The sequence below is a fragment of the Pterocles gutturalis genome, unplaced genomic scaffold (assembly GCF_000699245.1).
Source record: "Pterocles gutturalis isolate BGI_N339 unplaced genomic scaffold, ASM69924v1 scaffold11836, whole genome shotgun sequence".
NCBI classification, from domain to species: domain Eukaryota; kingdom Metazoa; phylum Chordata; class Aves; order Pterocliformes; family Pteroclidae; genus Pterocles; species Pterocles gutturalis.
In genome coordinates, this window is record NW_010103121.1 from 5,974 (window position 1) to 25,517 (window position 19,544).

Below are 19,544 nucleotides of genomic sequence, written 5' to 3' on the forward strand. Positions count from 1 at the left end.
TTCGAGCTCAGAGTGGCCGCGGAGTGACCATCGCAAAGAGGAGCTAGGAATGTTACCTAGTTAGGGGCTGCTAAAGGGAGTCCTGAATAGAGTAAAAGTATGAAGCACTTAGCGGTGGAAGTGGTCCAGAGCTAGTGCGTAAAAGGGAGTAGGAGGGGGAGGCTGGAAAGCGGATTTCTTTGCATCGCAAGAATTCCAGACCTACACGGTATAGGGCCGCGTGCGACTGAACTCTTCTGCATCCTGGAGCAGGAGACAGCTCGGGTTTAAAGGGGCCCTGTGAGTGCTAGGTTATCAACAAGGAACACCGATCGTGGGCTCTTCGTTTCAGAGGTAGCTATATAGCACTGTATACATCGAAATTGAGACCAGACACTGGTGTGAGGATGTATTAACCAGAGAATAGGTGTGTGTGTGTAAGAAAGTTATGAAGTTATGTTTACTGGAGATCAGGGAGTAAAAAAGGATTTTTGAAACTGGGCATCCGAAGGACTTTGCTGTTTCTTGCGCATGATAATACACTCTCAACACAAATCCATTATCCATGACAGTGAATGTGTAATTTTCAGGTAAAACATTAAGTCAGAATTTTTAGTAACTACTTTATAATAGATTCTGCAAAACTCAGTTATATTTTACTCTACGCTTCTTGACTCTAAAATATTGCTAAATAATCTAAATGCATATATAAAAGCAGAGTTTGTCCAGCCATTAAGTAAGGAGAAAAATTGCTTCTTGTATAAATTGAATATTTGGGAATGAGAGTATTCCAAACCTTGATGAAACCAAATGTTTGATATGATAGGCTTAGTATTCTAGCATAATGACGATCTGTTATGTTTTATGTACTTGGTGTGTATAATAGTTGGTCCTGGAGTTGATACCATGTAGCAGTTTGTTTGCTTTCATCTCACATTGGCATTTGTGGTAATTCTTGTTTGTGTGCTTTGTCTCTGTAAGGCCCTTGCCCCCCCTCTCCCTCCCCCGAAAAATATTATTTGAGAAATAGATTGCTTTGTTTTGTAAATTCTTGTAGGTGTGCTTTGAAACACCTTATAGTAGGTTTGGTCCCAGCCTTGTGTAGTTCATTTACCAGAGTATTTATCTTTAATAATGTGATTTTTACTTATTTCTAAAGTTGCTTTTAGGTTAAATTACTTGCTGGGATTGCATTATCCATTTAAAAAGGGCAGCTAGTGTTTGTTTATATGAGAAAAATATGAGCACTGTGATTAAAAATAAATGTTTAGGAATTCCAGTTGCTGGCTGTGATTGTTAAGGTTTTTACAAAAGCACTTAAAGAATCCCATCCTTGAGGAAGCTGGGACAGTCTTGCCATAAATTAGACAGATTTAGTGCTGACCAAGCCAATTTTGCCTGACTTCTCAAGAGTGGTTAAGTCATGTTATGGCTTATCTGCCAAACTGTACATATTTAAGATAGATCAAACTGCAGTTACAAGTCTAACCTACTCTCCTCCCATAGCTCGTCAGAAATGTAAATCTAAACCATTACATTTGCTTTAGTAAAACTTGGCTGAGTTAGCTGAAGAATGTGTGTTTTGTAATATAGTGTCCTGATTCAGAAGAGAATAAACCAGTATTTCTAGGCCACCTGGAACCAAAAATCTTGAGATTAATCTGGAAGCTGATAACAACCATGTTAGACTGTACAACAGTTCACTGTGCTCGTGAGTAAAATGCTCAACTCCAGGGCGTTCAAGTTTCTGAATAAATGAAGGTTTAGGTCATGTGAATGTGGTATGATAGCAATTATTTAATAAGTGTGATTTATTTATATGATAAATGTGGTTAATCATGGCCAGGTCTGTGCATGAAAGAAGCAGATCTTCCTTCTGAACTATCTGTAGCTGTAAATGTGTGATCAGGTAATAGTTATCTCTTCTTCATATGGTCAGTCCAGAAGTCAAACCAGAACTGTTTACCATGGATCTTTACCACAAATGTCAAATTTTCTGCCAGAAAAAAGAGACAAAAAAAGCCCCAAAAGATGACTCGATGCTTTTAGTTGCATCACTATGTAGCTGGCTTCATGTGACTGTTACCTGGGTTGAGTGCAGGGAGACTTGCAATTATTAATTCCCTAACTGAAATCACTGAAATTGTTTGTGATGTAAAGGGCAAAACTAGAGGTAGAATCTGTTCTTGCATAACTACAGGTTTGCCTAATAGTAGGACTGTTCAGTGGGTTAAACTGAAGCCTGAGATTAATCTCATGAAGTTGTGCGTGTAGAATGTCTTAATTTATCTGAAGTCTTTTGGGGGTTTTGGACAGAAGTAGGATTTTTGGGTTGCTAACGGGGTATTGATTGTAGTCTTCAGTTACTGAGGGGCAATCTCCTGTAGTTCTCTAATCAGCATTATATTTCCAAAGCTGTGATCCTTTCACTAGCAGAAGTTCTGGCCTGGCTCGTGAGTTAGAGGAAGATAGCAATTGTTTAAATTGAGTGTAACGTTTTTATCCTAAGCTGGAGTCTGATAAGGGAAAGTACATCCTTTAATGAAGTGTTGAAGTGTATTGTTATTTAAATAACAGTGAAAATGCCCATCTATATTGGATTCCAAATATTAAGCAAGCTCTACAGTTATTCGAGGGTTTTATGTATTATTGATGCATATGGTTTTTTGGATTGCCAGCTTTTCAGAGCTAGAGTTTGGAATGAAGAACAATCCACTGTTATTCTCAAGTTTCAAGTTAACTTAACTTGGAATGTCCTTTTAGTTCATACTTCTAATTCACACTTAATTTTTTAAACATAATTAAGTCTGACCAATTTAAGAATAGAGTGTTTGCAAGCCACGGTTAGGAATAAATTTTCTTTCTGTAAAGTGATTGCTGCTTTACCTGGGGGGGCAGCTGTGGAATAATCATGACGGATTGTGCTTGATCTTTCATGTTGTGGCATTGAAAACTAGGTATGATCTTTCATTATAGTAATACGTAATGTATTTCTATTTTAAGGCACTGATTTAGAGACATGGATTTTTAATGTAGGTAAACTGTAAGAACAACCATATTGGGTCAGAAAAGGCTTTGTTCCCTGCCAACAGCACAGAATCCTTAGACATAAGAAACAGAAAGTTATATACTGTCTGTCTGGTGTAATGCATCAGTTTTCGGTTATCAGCTGTTGACCATTGGGAGTTGCATTTGGAAATGTTGTAATTAATAGACATTAATGAAATAGCTCTCGGTAATTTAAGAAGTAGTTAAACTTCTGTAATTTCTGGAATTTTCAACAATCTGTGATAGTGTTTTCCATAGTGTCATGGCACATGAAAGAGAAAACTTCCCTTTTTTTAGACTTTTACACAATATTAGTTGGGTGAAAGACTCAGAAATGTACACAGAAAAAAGTTAAATTCTTGTGAAGACTTGAGCATTTTGTATAGTTCAGGGGTGGGAGCAGGAATGGGAAGGATTAAATTTGTATCAAGTTTTTATAAATTTATTTTTTAGTCAGTGAAGTAACATGCTCACTCCATGTCTTGAGGTTCAGGGCATGAATGCCAAACCAACCCTGTGCATAGTGTGTCACAGCAGAAAAATTCCTCTTGTCAAAGCACACTTCTGGCTGCTTCCCTCATATCTATCTCCCTGTTAACTCACCACCCCTACGAGTAGGGGAATGCAGACTGAATTAGTTGTTCTGTATGAGCCTGCCACAACCTGGCTCCTTCACATTAATATTTTCCTGTAATGTGGTGTGCAGGCATCTGAACATGTTTACAGGGAAAAGGTGGTGATGTTTTGAAGGGAGATGGCAATTGTAATGACGTGTTCTGGTAACGGTGGTCTCATTTTAGTCATGTTTCTCATGGGTACATTAAGAGCAGGGAAAGACTAGTTGCTGTGTATGTATGCTACATATGAAGTAAGGCTGACAGGATTTGTGTCAGTGCTGTGTACAGAGATTGAACTGTGTATTTGCAATATTTCACGTTATATGGGAATAGAGTTGTCTTTTGCTAGTAGATTATATAGTTTGGCTTCTGATTAACACATTATTTTTCTGTGTTAATCAACAGGTAATAATTTCTGTTAACTGATAGGGAAAGTTGCAGTATTTTCCTTGGGTGCTATAGTAGTATAATACAGTAATATGCATTAAAATATAGTGTAGTAGTCGCACTGAAGTAGGTCACAGTCTGTACAAAAATTTTCTCGCAGCACTTTAATATGAAATTGATGGAACTACTTGGGCATAAAGTTCACATACTTGCATCCTGTTAGGCTCAACAGTGTTAGTTTCTTTCTAGATAGCTACTGAAGTGTATTTACACTGAAAAAAATAAGTTTGCTGTTAATATGTGATGATTGCCTTTTTGTTTGCAAGTCAGAAAGCCAGTTTAGCTCATTTAAAATAAAAGGAAAAAAAAACCCCTTAGATTCACAAAGTAAGATTAAATAGATTTACCGTAGTCCTGGTAAGTGTTATAAGATTATATTATCTTTCACATGCTTATTTTCATTTCCTCTCACTGTTCAGTATTTTGCTATATATGAACAACTGCACCTTGTTCTGGAGGAAGGATGTAGTCTGAGGAAATACCCCAAGAGACAGAACTGGATAGAGGTCTAAGACTGCTACTGCTCCAATACCTTGTGTTTTTGATACTCTGGCAACTTAGTATTTCTGATCGTGCAAAACTATGGTAAAAGCTATTTCTTTCTAAAATCCTATTGTACTGGCCACCTTTAATATTAGACTTTTTACTTTAATAAGCTCAGATAATGTTAAATTCTAATCCAGGCTAGGAAAGAAGAAACTGTAAAGATAGCTATTTTTCGAAATATTAAAACTAACATTCAACTCTTTATGATACTACTGTCTGAAGGACCTAGGTGGGGTAGATGCTGCGAAAACATTGAGTAGCCCTTATACTAAACTGCTTTCTAAGGTTGCTGCACCTGCAGTTCTGGTTTCTTTCTCTAGAAGGAAATCAGACTTCGATGGTTATTTTTTCTGTTTTGGGTTGAGAGGAGAAGGTTGAACCCCAAGTCAGAGGAGTTTGCTTACCTGTCTCCAACAGATCTGATCTTCATTGGACAAACTATAAGTAGTTTGCAGAAAGCTGCACTAAAACCACTTTGGTTTGGGCCAGTGCAGAGGTAGAGAAGAAACTCCTACTAGCAACTCTTGATGTTTTTTATTGTGAAACTGTTGACAACCTTATCAGTGTCTTAATCTAGTTGCAAGACAAGTGAATATCTTAAAAATTAACTATAATTTTTGGTATTGAAAATTCTTCCTTTTGATGTTTCTGTAATTTTATGATGGGGAGAAAAACATTCTTTTTGACAGACACTAAAATCCCTTTACCTCTTACAAGGCGTCATTAGATGAAAGTTAAGTTGTTCACTTTTTTTGTGTTTGGTTTAGAATGGAGAAAGGTAATTGCCAGGTGTTAAAACTGTTTCTATATGTGTCTTGTGATGTTGGTGTTAATAGTAAAATACTTCATGCAGAAAAGCTCTGACTTAAAAGAGAAATACTCCTTTTTTCCATAGTTCATCAGATTTTTATTTGTATGAGAAGGTGAGTTGTGACCCTCTAGTTTACTCTCCTCTTTTTCCTGCTTAGTTCCTTCACTTTCGCTAGAAAGTAAAATCAGTAAGTTACTAATCACACTCTGGCTATTTTTGTGCACCTTTGTAGACAAAATGGCTACTAGAGCAACCATTTCAGTGTGGGATAGAGAGAACCAATACAAAATCAACTTTGGTTACACTTACCAAGACAGCAAGTCAAATGGTGGAATGAAGGGCCAGGTTAATTTACTAGTTATCTAATAAAGAGTGTAAGAAGGCCAGCAAGCGAAGTTGGATCCATGATCAAGGCAGTGGAATAGAAAAGTGTGATGAATAAAAAGAAACAGAATAAACTACAGTAATACATATGACCCATTGATAATGTTGTTAAGCTATTGTGTATTACTTTGAGTTAATTTCTGCAAATTCTTCAGCTTCAGATATATTTTTTCTGTAGAAGAAGAGAAGGCAGATTTATCTTATAACAAAAGATTGAAATTCACTTAACAGTGTATGCCTTTTTACAGCACTTACATTTTATAGTACCATTCAGAGCAGACTTTCACGTGCACAGAAATAGAAAAGTTGATTAAATTCATCTCAGTAGACGATATAAGTATGAACAAAATAACTGTATCCACTTAATGTTATTTTTCACGGTAGTGTGGAGTTTACCTCTGGATTATACTTCTCAAAGATTTGTAATACTTGACTGATAACTCTGTTTATGGAGTACTGGAAGAAGCAACAGTGATGGAAGATGGTTGGTACAGCCTGAGAAATGACTCAGTATCACTTTATACAACTCAACAGGAAACTTTGTTTTTCTTGACTAATGGTTTTATGGGTGCAAATAAGTGCCTAATGATGTCTCCAAATTGTTTATGCAGCTGAAAATGGAGGGAAAACTAATTCTGGTAAATTAAAGCAAAATACAGATGTTTTCCTCAGCATAACCTGTAGTACCCTACAAAGAAATAAAAAGCTCTTAAAAGGCTAGAGCAAAGACAGTCATGAGGGATTGTTAAAGCTGCTGCAAGTTGATGTTCAGGAGAGTGTGACTTTTTTTTTTGTCTGTTTTCAATTCATTGTTTAGTTCTTGCTTACAGAACTCTAGGTCTTGGAGACATATATCTTTGTTAGATTTTGTTTGTTTGTTTGTTTGTTTCATTTTATTAGCCTAGGGCTGGCAGTCTTATGGTGAGGAAAAGTCCTGGAGTGGGTAGTGAAGGTAGAATGATGCTATCGACATGCAGTGGTAGTGATTATATGTGGTGCAAAGGGCAAAGCATGATAAGCTTCATCACTATGCAATATGAAAACTGTTGGAATTCAGCTAAGTACATACATATAAATTTGATGTCTTGGTATGTTGCACACCATGCAGGCCTACTTAGGAAGATAATTATGCCCCAGTGAGTTAACTTAATTTGACAAAGATCATATGAAATTAAACCTGCAAGAAAAATGCATTTTGCTTAGTGAAAATGTCTATACATAGCACAGAATTCCTGATTTTTATTTAAATCTTGATTCAGACCTTGAATCTATTGAGAAATACTTTGCTTTAGATTATATTTAATATTCTATTTTATAGTAGTAGTATATTTTTTCCTGATTTGCAAGTACAGAATGTGAAGTATGTAATATCATGTAGTTTTTGATTCACAGGACTTGATTTACTAGCCTTTGTTGGTGTTCCTGTTGCTATAATGTCCAGAAAGTGTTAACGTTAGCAAAAAACTGCTTTACTGCTTCCTCTTATCCTCACAAAACAGTTGAAATAGTCAACATGTGAGTGATAGCATAAGTGATGTCTCAGTAAGGAACAGAAGAGATGTCTTTCTGCTTGATTTTTAACTGAAATTTATAAGATCAAATTACTTGTTTATGTCTGGGTGGTTGATAATGGCAAAGAATATGCTGCCTATTTAATAAGGGGTTTTTGCAACAAAATTTTATTCTTTTAATTTAAAGCTGTTAGTATACTTGAAACCTTTTTATTGATTGTGGAATGTTTTGATTTTTTTTCTCCCTTCCCTATTTTGCAGTTCGCTCCTTTGGTACAGAAGATAGACCAACTGATAGACCTATACCACCTCGTGATGAAGTCTTTGAGTATATTATATTCCGTGGCAGTGACATTAAAGACCTAACTGTCTGTGAGCCGCCAAAGCCTCAGTGTTCTTTGCCACAGGACCCTGCTATTGTTCAGGTAAGTCAATGTTTTTAGATGTTTGTTGCAGAAGATGTAACCTGGTAGCTTTAAGTGCTCTCCAGCTGAGTGCTGGAAATTTAAAATGTTGTTGTAAAATTCACAACCCAATGTAAAGAACTCTGGAAAGATTTTTGTCTTTTGAATCATGCCTTTAACTGTGAAAATCAAGGTTGAAATCTAACTCTAGCACAAAGCACTGGATATCAAAGCTGCCTGTTTTTTCAAAAACTACTAATGACTTTTGGTAGACCCTGATGCCTTTTTTGAGAGATACTTGGTTTAGGAGGACACATATGCAAGACTTCTTGGAAAGATCGGACTTGGTTTAAGTCAAATGGAGTAGATGCTGAAACCTCCGCAAATCATTAGTGATTTTTATGTTTATTTTTTCTTTTGGATTGTAATGTTCAACTTTTTTTGCTCCCTATGACTTTAAAAGTGTTGCATCTGGCTATGTGTTTTTTAAAAAGGCTTCATGCTGAAGGGCAGTTATTTGAAAAGAGAATACTTGGTTGCTGAAGGGAGAGCAACTTACAGCTTGAAGCCTTCGGGGTTAATTAATCTGATACTTTGTAGTAAATGGACTGATGGAGATAGTTACTTTTGATCTCTGAAATTTGTTGGCCTGTTGACTGTGCTTGTGGAGTGTCTTAAAATCATTCCTGAGAGCAAGATGGAAGTTCTTGGTTCAAATGGAACTTGATAATTCCATGTAAACATTTTGAATGTTTAACTATTCCATAAGATAAAATTCTTGATACTTCGTTACAAAGTACCCTTGCAGTCCTCTAAGATCTTTTGCTGAATTTGGTGCAACTCCTCTTGTCAGTGATAGTTGAGAGCTGTGAAATTGCATTGCTGCTAACCCCAGTAACAGTAATAACCCCACTCTCCTCCAGTGTGTTTGGGTCTTCCATTGTTCATGTGGTTTTTGAAACTTCAGGGAGGAAGATATGACATTTTCCAAGTTTGCCAACAAAAGCTTGTACACACATTTGACAAGTGTCCAGTATCTGAAGTTCTAGGGAAAAGACTCCAAAATTCTATGGTACTGTTTCCACAATTCTGTGATATTAGAAAGGTAAAAGTGCTTTCTAAACTGTATACATACTTGTGAACATGTTTTCTGGTAACTATTGTCTGGTTTGAGTTTTCATGCAGGGTAATGTGTGTAATTCATTATTTTTGTGCTGTCTTCTGTGTTAAAGCAGTTAAATTCTTAATATTAAAATAAACTTTATGAATGTTAAGGTCTTTTATATGTGTTAGCCACAGTAGTGGTGTTAGGGTAAATTTAACAAATAGTTTGAGTTTCTACATTTTTTTTTCCCCTGCAGAACTGTTCCCTCCTTTTTATGTAAACATTAATTTCTGCAAGTGTGTTTTGTCTTTAGTCTTCACTAGGATCTTCAACTACATCTTCATTCCAGTCTGTGGGCACCTATGGTCCTTTTGGCAGAATGCCTGCATACAGTCAGTTTAGTCCCAGCCCACTGGTGGGGCAGCAGTTTGGCGCTGTTGGAGTTGGTATGTTCATTTTTATTATTTGGTGTTTTCCTGTAAGTGGAGTTGCATGTGTGTGTGTAGACAGTAATCAGTGTTTATAATTCCATCAACATCTTATCCTAAAGGCTGATCCAAAGTCTTCAGTCTGTATCAGTCCCACAGCTTAGCTCAAAAGTAGAGAGTTTTTCATAGACTTTGCATCTCAAATCAAAGCAATTATGATTGAGAACTAAACACCCTATCTCAGAGGCACAAGTGGGGAAGGGTTCCTGTATTCACAAATTTGTTCCTTTTCATGTATATTTGTTACTTTAATCGTGTATTCATTATATTTCACAAGTGGTAGAGGCAGCTCCTCCCCAGAAGCCCCATAGCTGTGCTGCGGACATCTGGTATCCCAGGTTGACCAGGTGGTGTGTGCCTTAACCAAGGGTTTGGATCATTTGGCAATCCATGTGCCAGCACAGTACTCGAGCTGTTGAGGAGATGTTAGCTTGGCATGAAGCACATGCCTGAAGTATTTGTGAGCTGCATGGGTTAGTGGCTCCTTCATGCTGCAGATGCTCTCTAAGACTTGCCAACTTCAATTCTTCCCTTCAAGTGCTTTTTTTTTTAATTTCAACTTTTAGTTTTTTACATGGGAACTCACGTTCTTGTAACTGTTATGGTGACAGTGTAACTCCTGGTATGGAAAATATTAGCCATGTGAAAGGCAGGCTGTAGGATTGGCCATAACTTGATATGAGTTGATAAGATGTGACAGCCATATTTTTGTTTAAAAAATGTTAAGTGCAAATATAAACAAATGTTATTGTACATTATAAGATGCTGTCATTACTATGCTATATTAACACTTGTGATGATAAAGTTAGCAGGGTTTTTTTTAAGGTGAAAAGCATCAAGGTATTACAGTCTTAACAACTTACTATGTATACATATATTAAAGTGTATGTGAAGGGCAGACTTAAGTGTATTCTAGAATAACTGCCTAATATGGCTTCACTAATCATTTTGTGATAATTAAAAAGAAATAGAAAACAGTCTAAACTAGGTTTTACAACTATATTATTTCTTTCAAAGCAGGAGGTTCTTTAACATCGTTTGGAACAGACTCTTCAGCCAATGCTAGCATGTCCCAAAGCACTGCAGTTGGTTCTGCCTTTACAACAGATGCAAGATCACTAAAAACACAAATGTCTCAAGGTAAATCTTTTTTAATAACTCTTTGATATTTTTTGACCAATTGTGTCCCCATGATTTAGGTGGTTGCCAGAAATGCTAACCAAAGAGATTAATTATGTCATGAAAACACTTGATAGTAGAACCAGAAAGCATTGAGAGTCTTTGTACTTGCTCTTTAAATATGTGTTCCTACATCTTGGTGTGCTGCATAGGTAACTAACCATTTGTTATTGTCCTTAAAGCATCTGTATTGAGGAGTAGGACTTACTTTAGTTGAATAATGTTAGCAAGTAGGTGCATATGGAAATTCAATATCTAGTTTTATTGATAGCATGACAAACTTTGAGATACTTCATGCTGATTGAATTGTGAAGTCCTTCAGCCTGCAATTTTAAAATCCTTATTCCTAAAGGTATTTTTTTTGTTAATGTGTATTTATAGAAATAATTTTAACAGCAGACCTGGTTGCTTGTAGTGGCATGACAGTTAAGTCAGATTAATGGTAACGGAAACTCTATGGGTAGTTTGTGTAATACTGGAAAAAGAAAGTAGAAGTAAAAAGGAAATTCTTGATTTTTTTTTTTAAGTGGCAAAGAAAAAAAGAAACTAAATGTTGAGCACCTTCACCCTCACTTTTCATGCAAATGTGTTAAGATTGCTCCTCAGAATCCAAAAGGCATTATTTCCTGTTCTTCCACTCTTCACTGCTTCAAGTAAAATAGTGTGCTGAGGTATATTCCTAATGCTATTTTTAAGTTTGTGCAGTCATGTTAAAAGGCAAAACACTTTACTTAAAGCAAACAGGTGTTTTCCTAAATTCTAGTTGAGATTTGTATACCAACTCGGAGTGCTTTCTAGGATTAGTTGAGTGGATTATCAACAGGTTCTACTTTGTTGCATTAATTGAAGGGAGGAAAAAGGTATGCTGAGCTTTTACTGTTTCTCAGTTGAAAGAGTAGTTTGATTTTCTATGGGAGAAATTGAAACCTTTGTGATTCTTGGACTTAGTGTATGACATATGCTCCAGATGAGTGTGCATACTGCCACGAAATTTCCTGTAGGGCACCAACAAGTTTTTTCAGTGTGTGTTTACTTTGAAAAATATTGGTCATCGTTGTAGATCGTAAGTGTGGTGTGGTTGGTTTGGGTTTATTGGGGGGGTTTTTTTGTTTTTTTTTTTTGTTTTTTTTTTTTAAGTGGCTTTTTTTTTCTTTTGTTTAGCTTTTTTATGGGATACGACATTATTCTTTTTTTCTGCTTACTGGGACTTGAGTCTTATCCTAATTTCCTGGTAGATTTACCTGTATGGTGTCATAAACTTGTCTGGCTGGATCAAATATCTCTATTCTAAACATGCTTCTGGCTTCAGTCACTCATGCTGCAAATTGAAATATATGAACAGCGCGTTGTGGGGAATCTTTCATAGCTCCTTCATCTGCATTATGCCTGGCACTAGCCACCTCTCTTCATTTATTTTGTGGTGATCATACAACAGAGTGTGCTAGATGAAATTAAGTTTCAGTATCACAACTCTACCTCTGCCTTTTGAGAGCAGCCACTTGCCTTTCCAGGGAGGCAGAAAGAGTACTTTTGCCTCCAATCAGTAAAAAAAAATCATTCCACAGTTAAATGCACATTATGGATAAGTTGGTAGGGATTAATTGTCCTACCCATTTTTTTCTTTTAGACTGGGGGAAGGGGAGTTGCTAAATATCCTTCATTCTGGATTAGTGGATCTGAGGGTGCAGAAATATTTATTTCTTCTTTGGACACAGCTGTCTTGACTGGTAAGGCAGATAAACCTATCAGTCTAGATTGGTTGAGACCAGTAACTCAAATTTGTGGATGAGAAATAACTCTTTGGGTTTTTGTTTTGTTTTGTTTTTCTCCACAGGTCGTTCAAGCCCTCAGATAGATCATTTGAGAAGGAGCCCTACCATGGAACAAGCAGTACAGACAGCTTCAGCCCACTTGCCTACTCCAGCACCAGTTGGGAGGAGGAGTCCTGTACCAGCCAGACCTTTGGTGTCTGCTAGCCAAAAATCGATAGAGAATCAGGAGCACAGACGAGGTAGCTTTGGATACTTTTCGTATGGCTTGTTTTCCTTCATACACATATGAAGTGCTCTTTTGAAGGGTCATGGGTCGGAATTTTCCTGTCGTCCAGTAGTGGTAGACTGGCCAGCAGAGATCGGGATGTATTTCTTTTTAGAGTCAAGCATATATTCTAAATTTTTTTTTTCTCTTATGAAGTTAAACTTGTGGTTTACTTTTTTAGGTTTAAATTTCTTTGAAATCTGAATTATATCATTATATACAAAAGTGTGATCAAAAATACCTAGCTGGATAAACAAAACATTTCTTTATTTCCAACTTTAGCTGAAGCACACAAGGTTTCAAGATCAGAAAATGAACTCAGAAATGAAAACAAACGACAAATTGGTAAATCTTGTTTTGAGAAATAGCTATCACTGTCTTCAGACTTAAGTTTTTTTTAAAAAGTCTGCTGAAATACAGCATTGCGTATAGTTTGCAAAGTGCTAGGACTTTGTTTCTAATGTCCAGAAATCTTGCAGTTTGGATTACAGTAATAAAGAATTTATGAATTTAGAATGCTTTCACATAGCTGTTTCTGGTGGGTAACAATAACTTTACATTAAGTCACAATAATGCAGGCACAAAAAGTGAACATTAAAGATAAAATCTCTTCTGGTTGCTCTATATAAAGTGATTGGGAAAAAATGCAAAACCAAGTAGTATTCACGGATTTATAAACACAATAGCATGAAATAAAACCTGTTACCTTTCTATGAAAATACTTGCCTGAAAAGCCACTAACTGTGAGATTAATTTACAAATTACAAGCTGCTCTGACAGGACTTTTAACAGAAGTGCAGGAAGAGGATGCATGAAATCCCAACCTTTTACCTCGGGAATTAAAAAAAAAACAAAGAACAAACAAACAAAAAACCCAAACCTTTTCAGTTCCAGGTGGACCTGCAGTGCGGAGAGGCCGTGGAGGTCATAGAGGGGGCCGAGGAAGATTTGGTATTAGGAGGGATGGTCCAATGAAGTTTGAGAAGGACTTCGACTTTGAAAGTGCAAATGCACAATTTAACAAGGAGGAAATTGATAGAGAATTTCATAATAAACTTAAACTAAAAGGTAATTCAATTTTTGCTTTAGATTTGAGCATGGAAAAACTGTGTCTTGCTGTTTTAACACTATCTTGGGAAGCAACTTTTAAAAGGGATATCCTGTTAGGTCTTGTTTGCAGTCATTAAAAAAAATGAAAAAAAATCAATGATCAACTAAACTGGGATCATCTATTTAATTTAATACTTGTGTCAATATTTGAGTTTTAAATTAATTTTAACTAACAAATATCATACATCGTGTTCTAACAAGTCTGGTTAAAAATGCAGATTACTTGAGCAGAAGTCCCAATAATGTGAGTTTACTGTTGAGTTCTGGAAGTGATGCAATAAAAGAAAATCCATATTTTATGTTTTCAATTATTAATCACAAAAATATGACTTTGGGATCAGAACTTCACTGGAGGATGCACAAGAGTTTCAATTTAAGAGTTTTGGCATTTCTTTGCTTTTACTGTTTTCCAGAGAAACACAGGAGTAGTTCAGATCCATACTGCTTGTACTTCTGTTTTGTCTTCTAGCAGGCTTCTGTTTTAATTACCTCATTCTCTTGTGACCAGCCACCTGTTCATTACACTGCTGCTACTATTTTTGGACAAACTTGTTACAGGTTAAAATAGGGAGATTCCTGCTTCAGTAAATGATTGGCTAAAAGCTGGGAAGTGAAAGGTAGGAGTAAATGGTTGGATTTCTGCAGGGACAAAAAACACCAGTAGAACCCCATAGATTTTGTTCTCTGGTGCTTGCCTCTTTTTCTGGATCATTTTTTAAATGAGTTGACAGTTTGCTGTTGATAATGATTTTTTTTTTTTTCGTAATAGTAAAGAGGAAAGGGAAAGCTAACCATAAAGAGCTATAGAGATATTTTATGAGACACAGTGGTAATTTGCGTGTGTGTGTTGTGGAAAGGTTGAGCTGGTTATTTGAAGCTTATGCACAGCATCATGAGATTTAACCTATAAGCATTTAGGAATGAGACTTCAGGATTGTAATAGCTAGTTCTGTTAAACCAGCAGCTTCTTTTTCAGTACCAGCCAAGCCAGTAAGTTGAACTTCAGGTATTATTAGGAAAGAAATATATCATAAAGTCAGTTCGTGGTTTAAGATCTCAAATGCTGGCCCTGTGTCTCGAAGGAGGTAACAGCAAAGTCAGAAGACAAAGGAGAAGGGTAACAGGAATGAGCAAAAACATGGAATGGCTTTTATATGAGGAATGACTTAATGAGGCTTTTAAGTCTGGAAGGAAAGTAGCTAGGAGGTTATAAAATAGATGGCTATTAAATCCATTTTACCACAGGTTTTTTGTTAATCAAACCCCCAGAGAATATGGAGGATATCAAACCTCCAGACAGTAAAACATACTAATTTATGTGTCAAATTATTTGACTTTCACATTAAATCTTGGAGGCCTTTTTGTATTTTTGAGCAGTCAGTATAGTTTGAGTCTGTCTGTCTGGGAATAAGTTAACAGTGCTGTTTTGTTTAGTATGATGGTCTGGAAGGCTTCTGTTTACTTTTTATTTTCCAGAAGATAAACTTGAGAAACCAGAGAAGCCTGTAAATGGAGAAGACAAAGGTGACTCAGGTGTTGATACCCAAAATAGCGAAGGGAATGCGGATGAGGAAGATCCACTTGGACCCAACTGCTACTATGACAAAACCAAATCCTTCTTTGATAACATCTCCTGTGATGACAATAGGTATGGCTAGGGGAAGCTTGTTAGTCTACTTAGTGCATGTTTATGTCATAATGTAGTATCAGCACTGCTTATTACCATCCACTCTGAATCAAAAGTGGGTAAAGATGATGTCCACATGCAGTGGGCAAAAAATAAAACAGAAATATGAAGCACAAAATTTATTTGTGGGTAAGTACAATACATCAATAGGAAGACATTTTTAAATGTTTTAGAGCCGTGCTTGTAGAACTGAGTGTATATATTCCAGAACCTCCTTTCCAGATTTACTAAAGCTTTTTTTGTTTTGTTACAAAATTACTACTTTAGTTAAATCAATTATGACTGTGCTTTGGTAATGGTTTTGAAGTAGGTTACATAACCGTCTTGGCCAGTAGTGGTGTTTGAATGGGAAGATGGCATTTCAGGAAATTTAAAGGTTGTCTTTTGCTGTTGCCTTTTTATTAGACAAGATTATGTGAGTTGTTGACCTGTTCTGGATTATGGAGGTTGGGGGTGGTTGTACTGACAGCTAGATAAAATACCATCTGTAACTGCAAACTCTTATTTTCTATTTCTTGTTTTAAATTGCAGGCAGCTTTTATTTATTCATTTTATTATATGGCGCTGTGTGCAGAGGATACAGACTGTGTCCTTCTATATGGGAAACTCTTACAGCATTGTCAATATATAATTAATGATACTGTGACATACCCCTTTGTGTTGAGTTAAATGAATTGTGGCAGACATCTAGATTCTTGCCAAAGGGATAATTTGGAGATTTACAATGTGATTAAAGTATCATTTTTTTAATTTCATGGGCTTTCTGGCGATTCTAACTAAGCCAGGCAATCTTCCTTCTGAAGTGTGTTTTAAAACAATCGTTGTTCTTTTTGTGTGACAGAGAGCGGCGACCCACCTGGGCTGAGGAAAGAAGATTAAATGCAGAGACCTTCGGAATACCACTGCGTCCCAATCGTGGCCGTGGAGGGTACAGAGGCAGAGGGGGAATTGGCTTCCGAGGTGGAAGGGGACGAGGAGGTGGAAGAGGTGGTTTCACTGCTCCCCGAGGATTTCGTGGTGGATTCAGAGGAGGCCGTGGAGGCAGGGAGTTTGCTGACTTTGAATATAGGGTAAAATATACTTGATCTTACTATGACCTGATCCACTGCTCTTGGGAACTAGTGGTAAAAAAACTTCTGCTTTTAGATTTGATGTTGAGCTGGAACTTCTTGAATAGTGTTTTGCAGGTACTCTGAGCTACTTAATTGAAAGTCCATTAATGCTGAAATTTTAGTTACGTAGCATCATTTGACTATCAACAGCAACCAAAACTAAAAGCTACCTTTCTTCACATGCCCTAAACATTTGTTCTATAGCTGGAATTGGAGGGGGGTCGCAATGTGTGTAAAAGTGCCTTTACAGTATAGTCATGCAATTTGTTGCTTTTGCAACACTATGAAGACATCCATTTCTCTGTTTCCTGTTGAAGATCTTAACTCTTCTTCCTGCTACAGCCATTCAAAGGCAGGACAGAGTTAGTGCTCAGCCCCAGGTGGTACAGTGATGCATGCTGTGCTAGTGGTACCTTAGGTGCACCTTCTTTTTCTTGAAAACAATTCTCCTTTTAATGGAAGGTCATTGATTGTACAGATTATGTAAATCAGCAGAGCTTAGTTGCTTGCAAAACCAAGATCTTTTAATAATTTAAGTGCAAGCCATTTTTCTTGGCATTAAGCATGTATATTGAACTCAAATGTTAGCTTGTTAAGGAACAGAAGTAATACTGGCACACTGTTTAGAATCAGTAACAAATATAATTAAGCAGATTGATGCAAGTAAATACAGGCTTTTACAACTCAGACTGGGACAGAACTTTTTCTGCATGAGCAGCTAGTTTTGCAACACAAAATCTTAGTTTTCTGGTTGGAGATATATTTTTTAATTAAAAAAAAAAGAGGGGGAGAGCCTTTTTTTCATCATGGAAGGGTTCTGACTGTCCCTCAGATATTTCTTCATTAGTTTACAATAATTAGTCCTGTGACTTAAATAAATTTTGGTAGCTGAGCATCAATTGAAAGGAGGGGTTAAAGATCCAAGATTTGAATTTCTGAATGAAAGAATTTTACAGCCTTCCAGATAAGTAAGAGGTGGTGTAAAGACTGAGGATTTGTGCCACGCATCTAGTCAAAGCAACAAGCTGCTTCTGCGTCTGTGAGACCGAGGGTGTTTTGACCAGATGTGAACCTGATCACGTAGGGAGGTGTCCTTTCTGATTTTAGAAGATGGGAAGTAGCCATCACCCTGCATCTTCTCCCAGTGCTGTTGCCCAGATTAATTTGTGACTTTGTTTTGCAAGATTAATTTTAACATTGTACTGTTGTTCCCTCTAGAAAGACAACAAAGTTGCTGCATAGTCTACAAGAAAGCTGAAACCGGGTGAACGTCTAGATCTTCTTGAATCCAGAGAATTAGTTTCAGTCTCTGCAAAGAATGAAGTTAATTTGCTGTATACTTGTCACCAGCACTGGGATTTAACTATTTAATTTCAAAGGGGTGTAATGCAGTTACTTTTGAAAAATGGCCATCTTTGAAAACAGTGAGCATTAAATATATTTGAGACAGAAGGATAAGTAATTTCTTATGTATAGTTAATTATAAAGCAGTACTTCGATGGAGTTTAAGTATTTTTTCATCACTGAGAGGATTTTTCTTATTACTAAACTGTATTTGATAATTGCTTCAAGTTGTAAGGACAATTGTATGCAGAAGGCCGTCGATACTGTGAGTGTTTTGATCCACTGAAGGTTGTTTTTTGGAAATCCTGTAATATCCCTTTTGAGATAGTTGTACTTTTATCAACTAGGGTGCTGGACAGTAGGAAACTTGCTTTGTCAGTCAAATATGTACACACAGTAAATACTGTTTCTTAGGCAAAGGAAACTTTTTATATAGTTGTAAAATTCCATTATATCCCATTGCCAAAGAAACATTACAAACTTTGTATAGCTGTATAAAAAGCAACTAATTTTTTTAAAGAATAAACATTTTTAAGTCAGCAAACATACTGTGTTATTGCAAAAGTTGATATGCTGAAGAACACTGAATTAGTTGGGTTTTTTCTTTAGCAGCTTTTCAGGCTTAAATGTTTGATTTTATATTTGGACTATAATGAAGATTTGAAAATGTTCTTCCATTACGCGAAACTGGATACACTCTTCACTTCTCTTACAAGAATTTGCTTTTGTAGTTTCTGGCATATCACAGGATTTGACCAAATTAAGGAGGTATTTTCAAATAAGGAGAAAAGACATTTTCATATGTCAAAATTTGCAAGTAATTTTACTTAGTGATAAATATTAACTTTTTTAAATAATGGACCAGGCACATGAGTTAGTGATTCTCCTGGAATGCCTGGGACAAAAGTATGTCTCCATTTGTCAATTCTTGAAATGTTAACTTTGTTGTAATACCTGTAGGCATAAGCAATTTAAAGAATTCTTAGTGTTTGAAGTTGTTTGCATTTTGATAGACCATAGCTTGGAGACATTAAGACTCTGGTTCTAAGACCGTGAACTCACAAATGACATCATATGGACTTTCTGCCAATTCTGAATGACTAGTTACAACTTTCTGGTATGCTGAAATAGAAACCTGGTCATTTGTGTCTGTATATGTATATGAAGGCCACAGGAATAAAGGGATCCAAAGATTAAAACATTTTGATCTAATTTGCTGATTTATTTTTTTCTTACTTTATCTTCAACATGTTCAGTGGTGATAAAGATGTGGAAAACTGCACTGTTGGAAAATTGGAATATTTAAAAGTGGTTGATAGAATCTTAATTTTATAACTTTTGTATAGCACTACAAGGAAGTATTTTGTAATTGGTTTCCTTATTAAGGTCAAGTATTTGGCAGCGGTAGAAGTTAGATAATATTGTTTAGTAATGTTTTTTGCATGTTAACAAAACTGCCTTTTGGGATCCACAAGTCATGACTCTGAACACCTGTTGAGGTTTTTGACCATAGAGGCACGTGCTGTCCTGTTGCAATAACTGTGTATACTGTATGCGGTGTCCCAGGCTTATTTAAACACGATGAATTGTACATACCGATGATCCGCGCTGCGCGGGTGTCCATGGCAGCCTCTCCCCCGGCGAGGGTTCCGCGGCGGGCGCAGCAGCGGGGCCTATCTTCCGTGTACCTTGCTCCACCGCAGGGAGGGTTTCTTTTTCTTTTTCTTTTTTTTTT

The 19,544-nt window shown here is 36.5% G+C and overlaps 1 protein-coding gene across 1 annotated transcript in view; it reads left to right on the forward strand.

Annotated features, from left to right (window-relative positions):
* The window catches only part of LSM14A (LSM14A, SCD6 homolog A (S. cerevisiae)), a gene marked incomplete at its 5' end in the record, with an annotated part of 18,856 nt that extends 503 nt beyond the window's left edge, over positions 1-18,353 (forward strand). The window contains 9 exons of the mRNA XM_010086577.1: positions 7,605-7,768; positions 9,166-9,298; positions 10,358-10,480; positions 12,354-12,530; positions 12,839-12,901; positions 13,445-13,624; positions 15,143-15,314; positions 16,195-16,423; positions 17,684-18,353. Coding sequence (XP_010084879.1) covers positions 7,605-7,768; positions 9,166-9,298; positions 10,358-10,480; positions 12,354-12,530; positions 12,839-12,901; positions 13,445-13,624; positions 15,143-15,314; positions 16,195-16,423; positions 17,684-17,707 — 1,265 coding nt within the window. The remainder of the gene's footprint in view (positions 1-7,604; positions 7,769-9,165; positions 9,299-10,357; positions 10,481-12,353; positions 12,531-12,838; positions 12,902-13,444; positions 13,625-15,142; positions 15,315-16,194; positions 16,424-17,683) is intronic.
* Positions 18,354-19,544: the final 1,191 nt, after the last annotated feature.